The sequence below is a fragment of the Cynocephalus volans genome, chromosome 13 (assembly GCF_027409185.1).
Source record: "Cynocephalus volans isolate mCynVol1 chromosome 13, mCynVol1.pri, whole genome shotgun sequence".
Taxonomy (NCBI): Eukaryota; Metazoa; Chordata; class Mammalia; order Dermoptera; family Cynocephalidae; genus Cynocephalus; species Cynocephalus volans.
In genome coordinates this window covers 101,165,370-101,181,760 of record NC_084472.1, presented here as the reverse complement: position 1 = coordinate 101,181,760, position 16,391 = coordinate 101,165,370, and the positions used below count along the sequence as shown (strand labels likewise).

The 16,391-nt window shown below is 40.6% G+C and overlaps 1 protein-coding gene across 1 annotated transcript in view; it reads right to left on the bottom strand.

Moving 5' to 3' along the window:
- The window catches only part of TNKS (tankyrase), a 222,684-nt gene extending 208,659 nt beyond the window's left edge, over window positions 1-14,025 (bottom strand). The window contains exon 1 of the mRNA XM_063076600.1: window positions 13,328-14,025. Coding sequence (XP_062932670.1) covers window positions 13,328-14,000 — 673 coding nt within the window. The 5' untranslated portion in view covers window positions 14,001-14,025. The remainder of the gene's footprint in view (window positions 1-13,327) is intronic.
- Window positions 14,026-16,391: the final 2,366 nt, after the last annotated feature.

Below are 16,391 nucleotides of genomic sequence, written 5' to 3'. Positions count from 1 at the left end.
AAGACTTGAGAGAAATTAACAAAAGGGTACAAGACATTCATCCCTCAGTCCCAAACCCATACAGCCTCCTGAGTTCCCTTCCGCCTAGTCACACTTGGTACTCAGTCTTGGATCTCAAGGATGCCTTTTTTTGCCTCAAACTACACCCCAACAGCCAGCCACTGTTCGCGTTCGAGTGGAGAGACCCAGAAAAAGGTAACGCTGGTCAGCTGACCTGGACACGGCTGCCACAGGGGTTCAAGAACTCACCCACTCTCTTCGACGAGGCCCTTCACCGGGATTTAACTCCTTTTAGGGCTCTCAACCCCCAGGTCATATTACTCCAATATGTGGACGACCTCCTAGTGGCAGCTCCCACATATGAAGGCTGCAAAAGAGGGACACAAAAGCTCTTGCAGGAACTGAGTAAGTTGGGGTACCGGGTATCAGCTAAAAAGGCCCAGTTATGCCAGAAAGAGGTCACCTATTTGGGGTACCTGCTCAAGGAGGGAAAAAGATGGCTGACCCCGGCCCGGAAAGCTACAGTTATGAAGATCCCTACTCCCACAACCCCCAGGCAGGTCCGCGAATTTCTGGGTACTGCCGGATTCTGCAGGCTCTGGATTCCTGGGTTTGCTTCCCTGGCTGCACCCTTGTACCCCCTGACAAGGGAAAACATTCCTTTTACCTGGACTGAGGAGCATCAAAAGGCTTTTGACCACATAAAAAAAGCCTTGCTGTCTGCCCCCGCCTTGGCTCTCCCAGACCTCACCAAACCATTTACTCTATACGTAGATGAAAGAGCCGGTGTAGCCCGAGGAGTGCTTACTCAGACCCTAGGACCATGGCGACGGCCAGTAGCTTATCTATCAAAAAAACTGGATCCAGTGGCCAGTGGGTGGCCAACCTGCCTAAAAGCGGTTGCTGCAGTGGCACTCCTCCTCAAAGACGCTGATAAGTTAACCTTGGGGCAAAATGTGACTGTGATTGCTTCCCACAGCCTCGAAAGTATTGTGCGGCAGCCCCCCAATCGGTGGATGACCAATGCCAGAATGACTCATTACCAGAGTTTGCTGCTAAACGAAAGGATATCTTTCGCGCCCCCTGCTGTCCTGAACCCAGCTACCCTACTACCAGTCGAGTCAGAATCCACCCCAGTACACCAATGCTCAGAAATCCTTGCTGAAGAAGCTGGGACTCGACGGGACCTGAAGGACCAGCCATTGCCCGGAGTGCCTGCCTGGTATACAGACGGTAGCAGCTTCATTGTGGAAGGTAAGCGGAGAGCAGGGGCCGCCATCGTAGATGGCAAACGGACGGTATGGGCAAGCAGCCTGCCAGAAGGGACATCAGCCCAGAAGGCCGAGCTAATCGCCTTGACGCAGGCATTACGCCTAGCCGAAGGAAAAAACATCAACATCTACACGGACAGCAGGTCGCCATTATCCACTGCCCGGGCCACCAGAGAGGAAATAACCCTGTGGCGGCCGGGAACCGGAGGGCCGACGAGGCTGCAAAACAAGCCGCCCTGTCGGTCAGGGTGCTAGCAGAAACTATAAAGCTTCAAGAGCCAATCGAGCCTGCTCAAGCTAGGACCAAGCCAAGAGAGCTCACTCCTGACCAGGGAAAAGAATTCATTCAGCGGTTACATCAGCTAACACACTTAGGACCAGAAAAGCTCCTTCAACTAACGAGCCGCACCAGCCTCTCCATCCCGAATCTCCGGTCCACCGTTCAAGAAGTCGCCAATCGGTGTCCGGCTTGTGCCATGACTAATGCGACTACCACCTACCGAGAGACCGGAAAAAGACAACGGGGAGATCGACCCGGCGTATACTGGGAAGTAGACTTTACAGAGGTAAAGCCTGGCCGGTATGGGAACAGGTATCTGCTAGTATTTGTAGATACTTTCTCTGGATGGGTAGAAGCTTTCCCTACCAAAACTGAAACGGCCCTGACTGTATGTAAAAAGATACTAGAAGAAATCCTGCCCCGTTTCGGGATCCCTAAGGTGATCGGGTCAGATAATGGCCCAGCCTTTGTTGCTCAGGTAAGCCAGGGACTGGCCACACAACTGGGAATAAATTGGAAATTACATTGTGCGTATAGGCCCCAGAGCTCAGGTCAAGTAGAGAGAATGAATAGAACCATCAAAGAGACCTTAACTAAATTGGCCTTAGAGACCGGTGGAAAAGACTGGGTGGCCCTCCTTCCCTTAGCGCTGTTCAGAGCCAGGAATACCCCTGGCCAGCTTGGTCTGACCCCTTATGAAATCCTCCACGGGGGACCCCCCCCCATACTTGAGTTGGGAGGAACACTGGGTCCCGATGATAACTTTCTTCCTGTCTTATTTACTCACTTAAAGGCTTTAGAAGTTGTAAAAACCCAGATCTGGGACCAGATCAAGGAGGTATACGAGCCAGGTGCCGTGGCCATCCCTCATCCGTTCCAGGTCGGAGACCAAGTGCTGGTCAGACGCCATCGACCCAGCAACCTTGAGCCTCGGTGGAAAGGCCCGTATCTGGTATTGCTGACCACCCCGACCGCAGTAAAAGTTGATGGCATTGCAGCCTGGGTACATGCTTCTCACCTCAAGCCTGCGCCACCCTCCGTACCAGATGAATCCTGGGAGCTGGAGAGGACTGATAATCCTCTTAAGTTGCGCATTCGGCGGCGGCGGAGCAAGCCTACCAAGTAATAACCCTAACCAGCCCAACACCCTCACCTGGCAGGTACTGTCCCAAACCGGAAAGGTTGTCTGGTTCAAGACAGAAGTCCACCCCCTTTGGACTTGGTGGCCCTCCCTTACCCCTGATATATGTGCCCTGGCGGCGGGTCTCGAGGCTTGGGATATTCCAGAAATTGATGCACCGGCCTCTAAAAGAGTCAGGCCTCCTGACTCAAACTATGAAAATGCTTATAACCAGATCAAATAACTCCCCTTGGTTGACCACCCTACTGTCAACCATCGCCGGGCCCCTATTACTCCTCCTTCTGTTGTTCACCCTTGGGCCCTACGTCATCAATAGACTAGTCCAATTCATCAATGATAGGGTAAGTGCAGTTAAGATTCTGGTCCTTAGGCAAAAATACCAAACCTTAAATGGCGAAGATAACTTTTAATTCCGCTCTAAGATTAGAGCGATCCACAAGAGAAATGGGGGAATGAAGGAAGTGCTTTTTACAAGGGTATAGGGAAAATACAGCCAAAAAGTCAAGTTAAGAAACAAGGGGAACAGAGTCAAACAGGATATCTGTGGTTATGCACCTGGGCCCCGGCCCGAGGCAAAGGGCGGATAGTTCCCAGAAATAGACAAGTCAGTTAAAGTTTCAAGAGTGCCCCTCAGCTGTTTCAAGGACTCCCACTTGACCGAAGTTCACCCCTGGCTTGATTTAAACTAACCAATTACCTTGCTTCTCGCTTCTGTACCCGCGCTTTTTGCTATAAAAAGGACCCAGGAGCTCTACTCGGCGCGCCAGTCTTTCGAAAGACTGAGTCGCCCGGGTACCTGTGTGTTCAATAAACCTCTTGTTTTTGCATCCGAAGCCGTGGTCTCGCTGTTCCTTGGGAGGGTCTCCCTGAACTGACTGACTACCCACTGCGGGAGTCTTTCATTAATGACAGATGGTATTAGTGCTGGAGTGAGCAGGACTGAAGCCATGGTGGGACCTAAAGCTGCCTGGGCTGCAGAGCGGAGGAGGATTTTTAAAAGGACAGTTTTTTTCTCTCCACCATTTCTTCCCATCTCCCGACGACTTTCTTATCTCACTCGCTAAGTAAGAAAAGAAGGCCGAGAAGCTAATTAGCACTCTGCAAAGCAAACAGTTCTTTCTTTGAGACTTGTAAAGTTCTGAGAAATGATCAAGGCCAAATGACTGAAGCTGACCTTGGGCACCAGTGAAGTACACTGGCGCAAGTCAAAATCGTGCAGGGTCCTGAGATAACAGCAAAGATGAGAACAGAAACCAGATGAGGCTTTGGCAAGACCTTGTACCTGACCCATAGAAATGGACTCCTCGTAACTCACATCTCCTGCTCTTCTGCTTTTCACCTCCCACATTCCATTCCCTCAGCGCTTCCTTTAAAAACCCCTCAGTAAATGTAAATCTTTGAGATGGGACAGCCTACCACCTCCTTCAGCTGAATACATCTGCTTTTCTAACACCAACCATTTGACTTCTGAGGTTTTTTCTTTCCTTTTCAAGGGGGCGGGCAGCTGGACCTGAGTCCGGTAACATTAGGTCCCTGCCAAGATCAGGACAACATCCCAACTTCCTGAGCTTATCTGTCAGAAGAATAAACATAGGGCAGATTTACCTCAAGAAGTCTGACATAGGGGAAAAATAAGAATTTTAGAGGCACCTGTCTCTTCCATTTTATCTATGCATATTTTATAGTTAAGTACCCAAAAGATTTCTTTGTCTATGAAGCCAAAAGAGGCTATTAAATACATTTAAGACTAAACCATTATAGTGTTTTCCCCCTCAGTTCATCTGAGGGCTCATGATGATGTTCATTCCTCTCCAAAACCCAACACTACAATAAAATACATTTTCTCAGAATCATTTACATTCCTTGATTACTTTTCTTCTTCTGGGCTCTAAGCTTAGGATCACATTTTAAAACATATTTATGCTCACAACTTGGACCTTGATGATATGCCTTCTATACTCCAGATATATTTCTTTGGCCTCTTAAATGTCAAAGAATCGCTTCAGTTCTGAAGGAACACCTGGCCTATGATCTATTCAATTCTTTAGGGGGAAAGGGATGCCCATAAGAGAGAAATGAAGGCAGGAGACGGGTCTAACCTTATCAAAAAGATTTCTATGTAAATCAACAAGATTTCTATGTAAGAGGAAGAGACCTTATCTATAAAATGGCCTTAGCAGAATGTCTCAGGTCAAGGCTCCCTAAAAACATCACATAGGCTATATAAACTGAGGTATAAAATGGTGACGTTTCATAATTTAAATGCTACTACAGTAAAAGAGGATCTGCAACCTTACTGAGAGAACTCATCTAATCTAGGCCTGAGTTGCATGTCCAACATGAGAAAAAAGGATAAAGGGAGTTACCCTTGACATTTCAGACTTATTTTTATCCTTGAAATTATTTAGCAATTAATTTCCATAAAAATGACCAATGGAAAAAATTGAGGTTAAATCCCATGCAAACTTCTTATAAGAAGAATTTGAGCAGAATAACATCCCTACAGGCAATTAATATATATCAGAAGTGCCCACAAAACAAACAAAATGATGATTATTTTAACATTAGCTAAAACAATATGAAAATGATGCAAGATATGAAATAATTGCATATATCTGAATTACAAATAAGACAAAACACTCAGGAAATAATTTTTTTAAAAAATCATTTCAAGAAGAAAATACTAAAAAGCTAGAATACAAAAGTGAAAAATACCACAGGTAATGCCTTGTGCCAGGGGTCAGCAACATGCCAAATCTGGCCCAGCACCTGTTCTTGTAACTAAAGTTTTATTGGAACACAACCACATCCATTCATTTATGTATTGTCGATGGATACTTTCATAACACAAAAGCAGAGCTGAGTAGCTGTGACAAAGGCCAAACAGCACACAAAGCCTAAAATACTAACTGGCCATTTACAGAAGGTTTCCCAACTCCAACCTTAAGAGAAAGAAGAGAAAATAAGAAAAAAATTTTTTAAATCAAAAAGAAATGAAGATATATTTTTTAAAAAAGGATTCAAGAAAAAAGTGACAGTTGTAAGGGGTTGGGGGGAGGGCAGAATGGGCAGTTACAGTTTAATGAGCACAGAGTTTCTGTTTAGGATGACGAAAAAGTTCTGGGAAATGGACAGTGGTGATGGTTGTACAACATGGCGAATGTACTTAATGCCACTTAATTGTACACTTAAAAATGGTTAAAATGGTAAATTTTATGTTAACATGTATTTTACACACACACAAAATAGAGCAAGTGACAAATTTAGAAGACAGGCAAAATTTCAATATACACAAAAGGCAAAAAATAAATACTAAAAGGTATAATTTAAGAAAATTTTCTTGAAATAAAAGATCTGAAACTATATAAAGAAAAGGCATACCATGTACCTGAGAAAATCCACCTGGAGGGACTAACAAGACATACTCTAGCAGAATTCCTGGACTTCAATAAAAGAGGGAAAAACATACTTTGGATGTCCAGGGAAAAAAGATCAAAGGAAAGAAAATCAGCTTATCATCATCAGACCTTCACCATTAACAGTTTTTACCAGAAGAAAACAGAATAATATTTTAAGTACTCAGCAAAGAAAATGAGAATCAAAGATTATACATCCAGCCAAACTGACTTCCAAGAATAAGGCAACAACTGTGAGTAACATAAAAAATTTTTCAGGGAGTACTTTTTCCAGGACAGCTTCCTGAGTAAACTCCAGAGAACAAGTGACAGACCACCAAAATAACTAGAGAGACCTCAATATAAGAACTAGCAGTGAGCATTTAAAACAGGAAACAGGTAAAGAAACATAGCTGTAAATAATGATTTCAGGTATCTATTGCTGTATAACAAATTATTCCAAAATGTAGTGGCTTAAAATAACAACAACCACTTATTATTTCTAGTGATACTGTGTGTTAACTAAGCTGTCACTGAAGGCTGGGTGAGGTTGGAATATCCAAGGTGGCTCACTCACTCAGCTGGCAGGTTGAGTACTGGCTGAGAACTTCACTGAGGACTGTTGACCAGTCTTACTTCTCCTCTACTTGATCTTTCTCAAAGCCTGGTGGGTTGGTAGAAAGAGGGTGAGTTCCCAAGCATGAAAGTGAAAATCTCAGATCCCTGAAGTCTCAGATGTTATATAATCTAACTTCTGCCACATTCCATTCATCCCAGCAAGTCTCAAGACCAACTCAAATATAAGCAGAGGGAAATGGATTCCACCTCTTGATGAACGTTGTAGCAAATATATGCATGGAGGGGAGGGACATATGGAAGCCACCTTTGGAGACTGTCTACCATATACAGTCGGCCCTCCGTACCTGTGGATTCAGCATCTATGTAATGCCAATTCTCCAAAAACTCGTTCAAAAAATTTAAAAGATGAACATTTCCAAACACACTTCATGGAGGCAACATAACCCTCAAGCCAAAACCTGACAAAGATACTACGAAAAAAGGAAAATTACACAACACTATTTCTCATAAACTTAGATTCAAAAATCTTTCATATTAGCAAATCAAATATTGCAAGATATAGAAAGGCTAATACCCATCAAGACTAAGTAGGGTTGGGCCGAGCCCGTGGCGCACTCGGGAGAGTGCAGCGCTTGGGAGCGCAGCGTCGCTCCCGCCGCGGGTTCGGATCCTATATGGGAATGGCCGGTGCACTCACTGGCTGAGTACCAGTCACGAAAAAGACAAATAAATAAATAAATAAATTGTATTCTTAAAAAAAAAAAAAAAAAAAAAGACTAAGTAGGGTTTATCCCACAAATGCAAGAATGATTTAACATTCCGAAAATCAATTCACCATGTTAAAATAAGGGAGAAAGCCCATATAGTCGTCTCAATGCATGCAAAAAAAAGCATCTAATAAAATTCAACACCATTTCATAATAAAAACATTCAGCAATCGAGGAATAAAAGAGAACTTTCTCAATCTGATAAAGGGCATCTCTGCAGAACTTAAGGCTAGCATCACACTTAATGGTTAAATATTGAACATTTTCTACCTAAGAGTTAGAACAAGATAAAGATGTCTACTCTCACCACTGTTATTCAACATTATCAAGAAAAAGAAATACAAGGCATAACTGTCTCTATTTGTAGATAACATGATTCTTTAATGAAAATTCTAAGGAATCTGCAAAACAGCTACGAGAAATAACTTAGTTCTAGATCACAAGATATAAGACTAACATACAAACTGATTATATTAGCTGCCAACAATTGAAAAAAATTAAAAAACCCATTATAATAGCATCAATACACATTTTTAAATTTTAGTAATAAAATTTACAAATGTCATTAAAGACCTCCACACTAAAAATTACAAAACTTGCTGAGAGAACAAAAAGGCCTAAATAATGTTCATGGATTACAAGACTCAATATTGTTAAAATGTCAATTTTCCCCAAATTGACCTATCAACTCAACACAATCCCAATCATAATTCCAGCATGCTGTTGGATAAACTGACAATCTAATTCTAAAATTTCAATGAAAATGTAGCAGATCTAGAATATCCAAAGCAATCTTGAAAATGATGAAGCAAGTTGGAAGTACTTACACTACTCAACATCAAGACTAACTACAAAACTACAGTAATCAGGCCAGTGTAATACCAACATAAAAACAGACAAATAGATTAAGAAGACGGAATGAAAAAGTCCACATATAAACCTCCACTTATACAAACATTTAATTTTTGACAATGTCGAAAAAGCAATGCAATAGAGAAAGGAAGGTCCTTTCAACAAACGGTGCTAGAGGATGTGAGGGCTACCTGGCTGCGACATCTGCCACCCCACTGATCACCAGGGTTGATCTGGGTGATCTGGCTGGCTAGGCAGAGTCCTCTTCCCTCACTCACCGCTCCACGTGCATCCCTCCTGAAACTGTGTGCGCTCAGTGGGAGAGGATGATCTTCCCGATAGAGGAAAGGACCCTTCTTTGGTCAATGGTATACAAGTAGCTGCGTTCCCCTGATAGAACCTCCAAACAAATGGTGCTAGAATAACTGAATATCCATAAAGAAAAAAAAAATAAACAACCCAAGCTTACCGATAACACAAAAATGAACAAAAGATTGATCACAAATCTAAATGTAAAAGCTAAAACCATTAATGCTTTTAATAGGAAACATATGAGAGAGAATATCTTTATGACTTGGGGATAGGTGAAAGTTTTTATCTAGGTGATAGGTCACAGAAACCAATAAACACAAAATACACATATATATTAAATTAAAAACTTCACAAAGATCCCCTCTCCCTACTGAGAAAATGAATCAGCAATCTATACCAAGAGAAAATATTAGCACGTTTATCTGACAAAAGACTAGTATGCAGAAAATACACTCTTAACTCATTAATAAAAAGATAACCCATCTGAGGTTATGATGATTTTCTGTAAGGGTTTGAGTTACATAGCTATTTGCATTTATCAAAACTCAGTGAATGTAGACATTAAGATTTGTACAGATTTTACATTAAAAGACAAACCTCTCAACAAATACTGAACTCTAGATAATGATATGCATATTGGTGTATTTAAGGAAGGTGCACAGATGCCTTCAATTTACATTGACGTGCATTTAAAAAAAGATAAAATTGATGGGCTGAGGAATATGTAAGCAGATAGACATGTAATAGAAATCATACAGTATTATAATTCATGTAAGCATTCCTCTATTGTTCAACAGTTGATAGAGAGTGATAGCATTAAGAATGATTATCATTAAGGCAAAAGAGAAAGAACTTCACACACCTTTCTAACTGAAAGTTCTTTGTGAACTTTTAAAAAAGAGGTACTTTAAGGAAAGTGTAAGGATTTAAGAAAACATTAAGTAAAAGATAATTCAGTTTGTAATCAACAATTTTAAGTCTGGGAAGATATTTATGAAACTAGTTCCCTTTCTTCCAACACCAACTTGGACCCTTCTTAAGCCCTGAAGCAGGGCATTTGTGTGAAAGTATAATCAAGAACCTTGCCAGATAATGAAAAGTACAAAAAGATTCCCACACCAGGACTAAAGCATTCTGACTCATTTTCTCACCCATTGATGAGTAACAGTTTAGAGGACACAATGTTTTTTTTTTTTTTTAACTAGGTACTACATGTGTACTGGTGAGAAAAAAAGACAAGCATTGGTCATCTTGAAAAATCAGAAGAGTCATGAATAAGTTGAACAACAACCTCTGTACCGTTTAATGTGTGTTGTAGTAGATACTACCCAAATCCACAGAAAACATAAAACTGGAATCCATATTCTGCTGGTTTTAATACTAAAATACCTCATTTACATATAAAACTCCAAGACTGGTATAATTAACTACCAAGAAACCTATTCTAAAATTTCTTCATTTTAAAGTAAATACTATGAAATCTCAGAATTTAATGCTTTATTAAAATCTTTTTTTAAAAAAGACCTCACCTGAATTTTTCTACAAAGAGAATCCTCATCTGAATATACTGATCCTTTAACAAAAATGTGTCACTACTAGGAACTGAACTAAGGAAATGATGTCACTCTCTATTGGTACTACTTATAAGGCTCTTTGATGTATTTTGAACAATAAAAACCAGGGTTCAAGGATCTCATCATAGAAGAGAAAGACTCATATAAACTAATCAACAATAAAAGACTGGATCATTTTGATATGGCCATCTTAAGAAATCATTAGTATTTTGAGAACCTATATTAACGATAGAAACTGAAAACTATGTTCTAATTGTAGGTAGAATGATTTCCTTGATAATATAATGTAATCTCTTTCTTAATTCTACTTCTGGAAAGAATATGTTTACTGTTACTGTAATATAAATAAAGTCATAAGGATTTAAATATGTTTTCATACTACTTCTGAGATCTTTAAAAATGGTTGCATTTCATTCCCCAGAACTGTAAATTTATTTTTAAAGAGGAATAAAGACATTAGTTAACATTCTTTCTTCCAACATTTGCTTGGTGAGCTTGGGCTTATCCTTTAAATTCCTGCTTTTTGAAAAAATCTCTTCATCTAAAAAGACATCCTTAACTGCTCTAAAACCAGGATAAGAGCCACTACTACACATTTTGAAAGACAATATAATGTACTTTTCCTATGGCTCTAAATCACACACTTTGTGGGTTTTAGTTGTTGTTGTTTAGGTTTCTCCACTAGACTGCAAACTCCAAAAGGGTAAGGAATGTCTAACACTTCAAAATTGTGCCAGCATTTAACATCTGATGTATAAGTAATAAAATATTTGTGGAATAAATTATAATTTTTAAACATTTCCATCCAAGGGATTATTCCAATTTTCCATCTTTAAAACAGCTATTCCAGGACAATTCAATGACTATCATAACAACCAACTAATAGTCAACTAAGAATTACATTTAATAACTCAGTTTATATATGATGAAGACTAGATTTAACAAAGCTTTATGTTATGCATACAAACATGAGAGTGTGGTAAACTGACTACAAGATGTTATGTTTATATGATGGAGAATTTTCTTGTTATTGCTTCATTTGCTTTCCTCAACTGAGCTAAAAAATTTTTTCTAAAAAAAAACCAGTTAAAGGTTAGGTTCTCATAACTACTCATAACTACACGACGGTTTTATTGTTTGTATTCTAGCTTATCAGGGTAAATAGAAGACGTGATTTGGAAGACAAGAACGGTTTTATCTCTGATTAATCCTAAATAAGCACATTTATACACAAATAAATATAATTATCATTTCTTAGCCATTACTTATAAAGAGGTATGGTAAGAAATGACAAGATTTGTGAAATAATGTGTTAAAATAGTCAAATTTGGAATAAAGTATGCAAAAGCAAACAACCTCAATTGATTTATAAAATCAGACTTATACCTTCCATTTAACTTAAAGAAAAAGAAATGTTATTTCATTTAAAACAAGGAAGACCCTTGAGTATCTAGCTAGATGAAAGCCTGTTTATGATTCGGTTCACTACATTCCTAACAGTAGTGTCTATACATCAAGAATGGATACAGTGACCTAATAATGATTTCCAGTGTTTCTCATACCAAACCCATTAATCACAAACAGCATTTGCTAAAAATGAAATGTAATATCAGAATACAAAACATGTAGTGAGGGAAAGTATTGTTTCCAGAAACTTTTGATTCAGTTGCATGTGTGTGACAATGTAAAAAGTATTTCGAAGTACAGGCTGCAATAAAGAATATGTGAAAGCTACCCTTGCATATAAGCCCCCAATTATTTCTTCCCCCCAAACACTGCAAAAATTAGAAACTCTGCACTGCAATTACATAAAAATGAAAACTGACCTTAACCCAGGTATAGATTATGATAGTTTAAACTTGATTTCACAAGTTCTAAAATCAAACTGCCTAAATTCAAATTCAGGTTCTACTACATCTTCACTCACTTTTATCATCTGTAAAATGAGGATTACAATATCTTACAAGTTTCAGTAAAAAATTAAATAATACATACGGTAAGTTCTTAACATATGTTGTACTATTAACAGAACAAATGGAAGGAGTGATATATATTAGAAATATACGAAGAAACTTAACAGAGTGTATCTTCGGTGTGTTATCTTTATTACTTGTTTGTGTGTGTTTGTGTTTGTGTGTGTGTGTGTGGTGCTTTTTCATTTTGTATCTTTCTGTCCTATTTGAATTTTATAATGTATACGTAATGTATACATTCCTAATGTAATGTTTCTATATAACACCTTTACTTTTATTTTTAAAAGTACCAATAGTAGGTGTCTGGGCAATGAGACTATGGTCTTTTGTTTTTGCTTTACATTTCTCTGTATTTTATAAAAATATATGAGGTGTTTTGAAAAGAAAATAGTCAACTATTTGCTTAAAAAAAAAAAAAATGGCAAGAAAGTGTGGGGCCCAGTTTAGGAATTCATACTATTTTTGGAGAACTTACGTGCCAGATACTTCCCGCTAAACCCTCACAAAACCTCAGTATTCCATTTTTGCCCATGAAAAAAGAGGTAACTGAGATAAATTGTCTGTTAGACAACTATCAGCGGTATCCATAACTTTAAAGCCTGTATTTCTTCCCTCATCACATACTACATGCAATATTCTTCTCCACGTTGTTTTATATAGGCATATTTTGATCTCCCCAACCAGATTGTAAACTCCTTGAAAAAGGGGAAAAGTTTCAAAAACTTCATTTGTCTTTCTTTGGGTTACTTAAGACTATTACACGAAACTTCTTTTCATCTAGACTGTCCTCAGGGACATACCCTTGTTTTAAAAAAAAATGAACTCGCACGTAAACGACAAGCTATTCTAAAGCTGTCCAAACCTAACTTCACTCCTACACAGTCAGAACTGAAAAAAGCTTAAGTATATCCATATCCAGAGACTGCCACCACTGAAAGTTTTGGAATAAATACAAGTGTCACGGTGCAAACACTAAAGAATGAATTCACACATCTCACCAGCCCCCCATCAAGCCCCCGTCGCCCAAGCACTAAAAGAAAGGCACCTCTTGTCTTCTGGTGAGGTGAACAACCACAACCACGCCCCCCATTTTGTCCCATCACAATAACCTGTTTTCTTCTCTTAGCCGGACCCCCGCCCCAACTCCCAAACCCTTAAAAAACAAAATTCAAAAGTCTCTGACCTGCAGCGAAGTGCAGGGGAGAAGACTTCCGGCCGGCCATGTCCTTTGCATTTACGTTTGCCGCGTCCACCAGCCTCTTTACCCGGGACACGTCCCCATTGCGACAGGCCTCCAGCAATTCCCGTAGGGCCCCGCTCACTGCTGGGACCCCTATCCCAGGTCCCGCTGCCCCAGGCCCCAATGTCGCTGTGGTGCTAACTCCGGCCGCCTCGGGGCTCTCCGCCAAGCTGGATCCAGGGGAGGATGGAGAGGAAGATGAGGAAGAAGTCGGGGAAGAAGAGGACGTCGGTGAATTGTTACTGCCACCGCCAGCTGGGTTGGGAGCGACCCCAACGGCAGATGAAGCAGAAACCGCGGGGACCACGGTAGCGGCGGCGACGGTACAGATTGTGCTAGTGGTACTGCAACAGCCGGTACTGTCAACTGGGTCCGGGGATCGGGGCCTGTCGGGCGGATCCCGACTGCCATCCCCCTCCGGCAGCGCTAGGCCGTGCCGCGGGGAGGCGAAGGGGGCCAGGCCACCGGCCGTGGGAGAGGCTGGGGTGGTCCCCGGGGCCAGGCCGGGGCTGAGTGGTGGGGGAGGCGGCGGCGGCGGCGCCGAAGCCCCTGGGGCGGGCTGGAGTTGTTGCTGATGATGGTGGTGATGATGCTGAGAGCGACGCGACGCCGCCATCTTCGCACTCCCCCAGCACTGTCACTGCGGCAACGGCCCCACCGCCCGCCCTCACTTCCGCCCGCTGGGCCAATCAGCATCCAGCGCACAGGAAATGATGCCAGGCGGGGTGGGAGGAGTGAGAGAGGAGGAGGGAAGTATTGGGAGCTCCGAGGATCACCACGGGAGGGGGCGTGGCTTCGGGACTAAGGGGCGGGTCTTGTGACGCCTTGGCGGGCGGGCTGGAGAGATTTGAACGCCAGAACCAGCCTCTGCTTAACTGGGAAGCCTTTCCTGCACCTCTCGCTTTCGGCCTGCTTACCTTGCCCGGCTTCGCTCTGTTGCCACGTCTCCTTCGGTCCTTCTTTCTCTTGCTCCAGAGCCAGCTACTGAGCTGTAACTCAGTACAAGCAGAGAATGTGTCGTTTATCAATCAAATGTCCTCGTCTGAAAAATGAAACTGACAGTACCTACCTCCCAGAATTGTGAGCGGTATTAAAAGAGCTAACACTTAGCTCTGTCAGTAATACATTACTATAATTAGCCCCCTGGTCATTTTTTAAATTTAGTCTTTTTTTCCCAGGTATCCCCTTGGTCTCTTGTCCCATCGCTGTAAATTTTCTCACTCTATATACTTTGTTAATCCCCCATTTTTAGACAGTGGTTTAGATCGCCAGGATTGGAATTCCAGCTCTGCCATTTATTGTGGTTATTTGAACTAGTTAGTATCCACTCCGTGTCTCAGTTTCCCCTTCGTAAAATTGAAATGACAATAGTTCGATAAATGTTAACTATTTAAAAAAATGTGGTTCTCATAGAAATACAGAGTAGAATAATGGTTACCAGAGGCTGGGACGGGAAACCGGGGAGAGGAAGAGGTGGATTAACGGGTACAGTTACGTATAGATAAGAAGAATAAATTCTGGTGTTCTCGGCTGACTGTAGCTAACATTATATTGGATACTTCTAAATAGCTAGAAAAGAAGATCGTGAACATAATCACCACGAAGAAAAGATAAATGTTTAGTTGATGTCTATGCTATCTACCCAAAGTGAATCAAAGTACAATAAATGCATATATTGAAACAACACACTGTACCTCATAAACATGTAAATTAAAAATAAATTTTAAAGATAATTTTTAAAAAATATTAACTATTAAAATTATGATTTTTCCTATCCTATTATCTCTGTACCTTTGTTTTTTACCCTAAGCTTAACTAATTGTGAATATGTTCCTCTCTTTTGAATTTTGTTTAGCTTAGCCTGTCTTCGCTCCATTCCTCTCACCCTACTTCTTTCTTCCTTCCCAAACTAAGATGAAAACCTGACTGCTGTTTACCACTCACCTGCAGATGCCATTTTTCAGCAACTGCTTTTTCTCTTTCCCCTGCCTCTATCTACTTTTTTCTCTCTGCCATCAAAAGAGATGTATCCATGAATGAGATAATCTTAGTGAGGTCTGCGTTTCATATCTACTATTCAATAGTAAGGCAGCCACTGTGGAAGTATACACAAACAGCATTATTCTAATAGAGTGGACACAGATGGAGTTTCTATGTCCTAAGAGAAAACAATATTTGGATGGATCAAACAAAACATTAAACCAGGTGATAAATTGTTACATGTGTTTCTTATTAAATATAGTTCATGTGATGTTAATATTTCCATTTAAATAAATAGATGAGGTTTATCTGGGGCTACCCACTAAATACAGTAAAGTCTGGAATATAATGTTATGTTTATTATATTTATTTTCATCTAATCTAGGGTTACAGATTATACATTTAACATTTTATCCATTTGTCTTATAAATTTGTGCCATTGTTCACAGTAGGCACAGGACAAAAAGTGTATCTGTGTAGGAAAACTCCATCAGTGCGACTAAAATCAGTCCACACACATATTCTCCTGGTTTTGAATCTTAACTTCTTAATGTACAGCACAGAAAAGCCTTGAGGAGTGGGGGTAAATCAACATGATGCGTTAGATGTTCATAACTCACCTTGTGTTCACTTGAGAAGGCCTGGTCCCTAAACGGTACGCATAAAGAATATCTCCTCTGGTCCCTCAGTGGCCAGTTACTCATACACCACAGAAAGAAACAGTAATGTTCAGGCTAATTCAAAATGTATCTATTGTGTCTGTTTATTAGTACAAAGTAAATAAGAAAATATCTGCAGGATAAAGATTTTAAAAAACTAAATTGCCTGAAGCTAGAAAACCATGTCTGGGAATGCATTCAATCAATTGGAAATGGCTTTTTACCTCTTCCAGTGGAGAACAGTAAAAGTACTTAACATTAAGTATTTATAAACTTTAGCTTTATATGGACTAATGTTGAGCCCTCAACATGAAAGGGCAGATACCATTACCTAATCTTCTGTAGCTAAATACAATTCCATGAGGGAT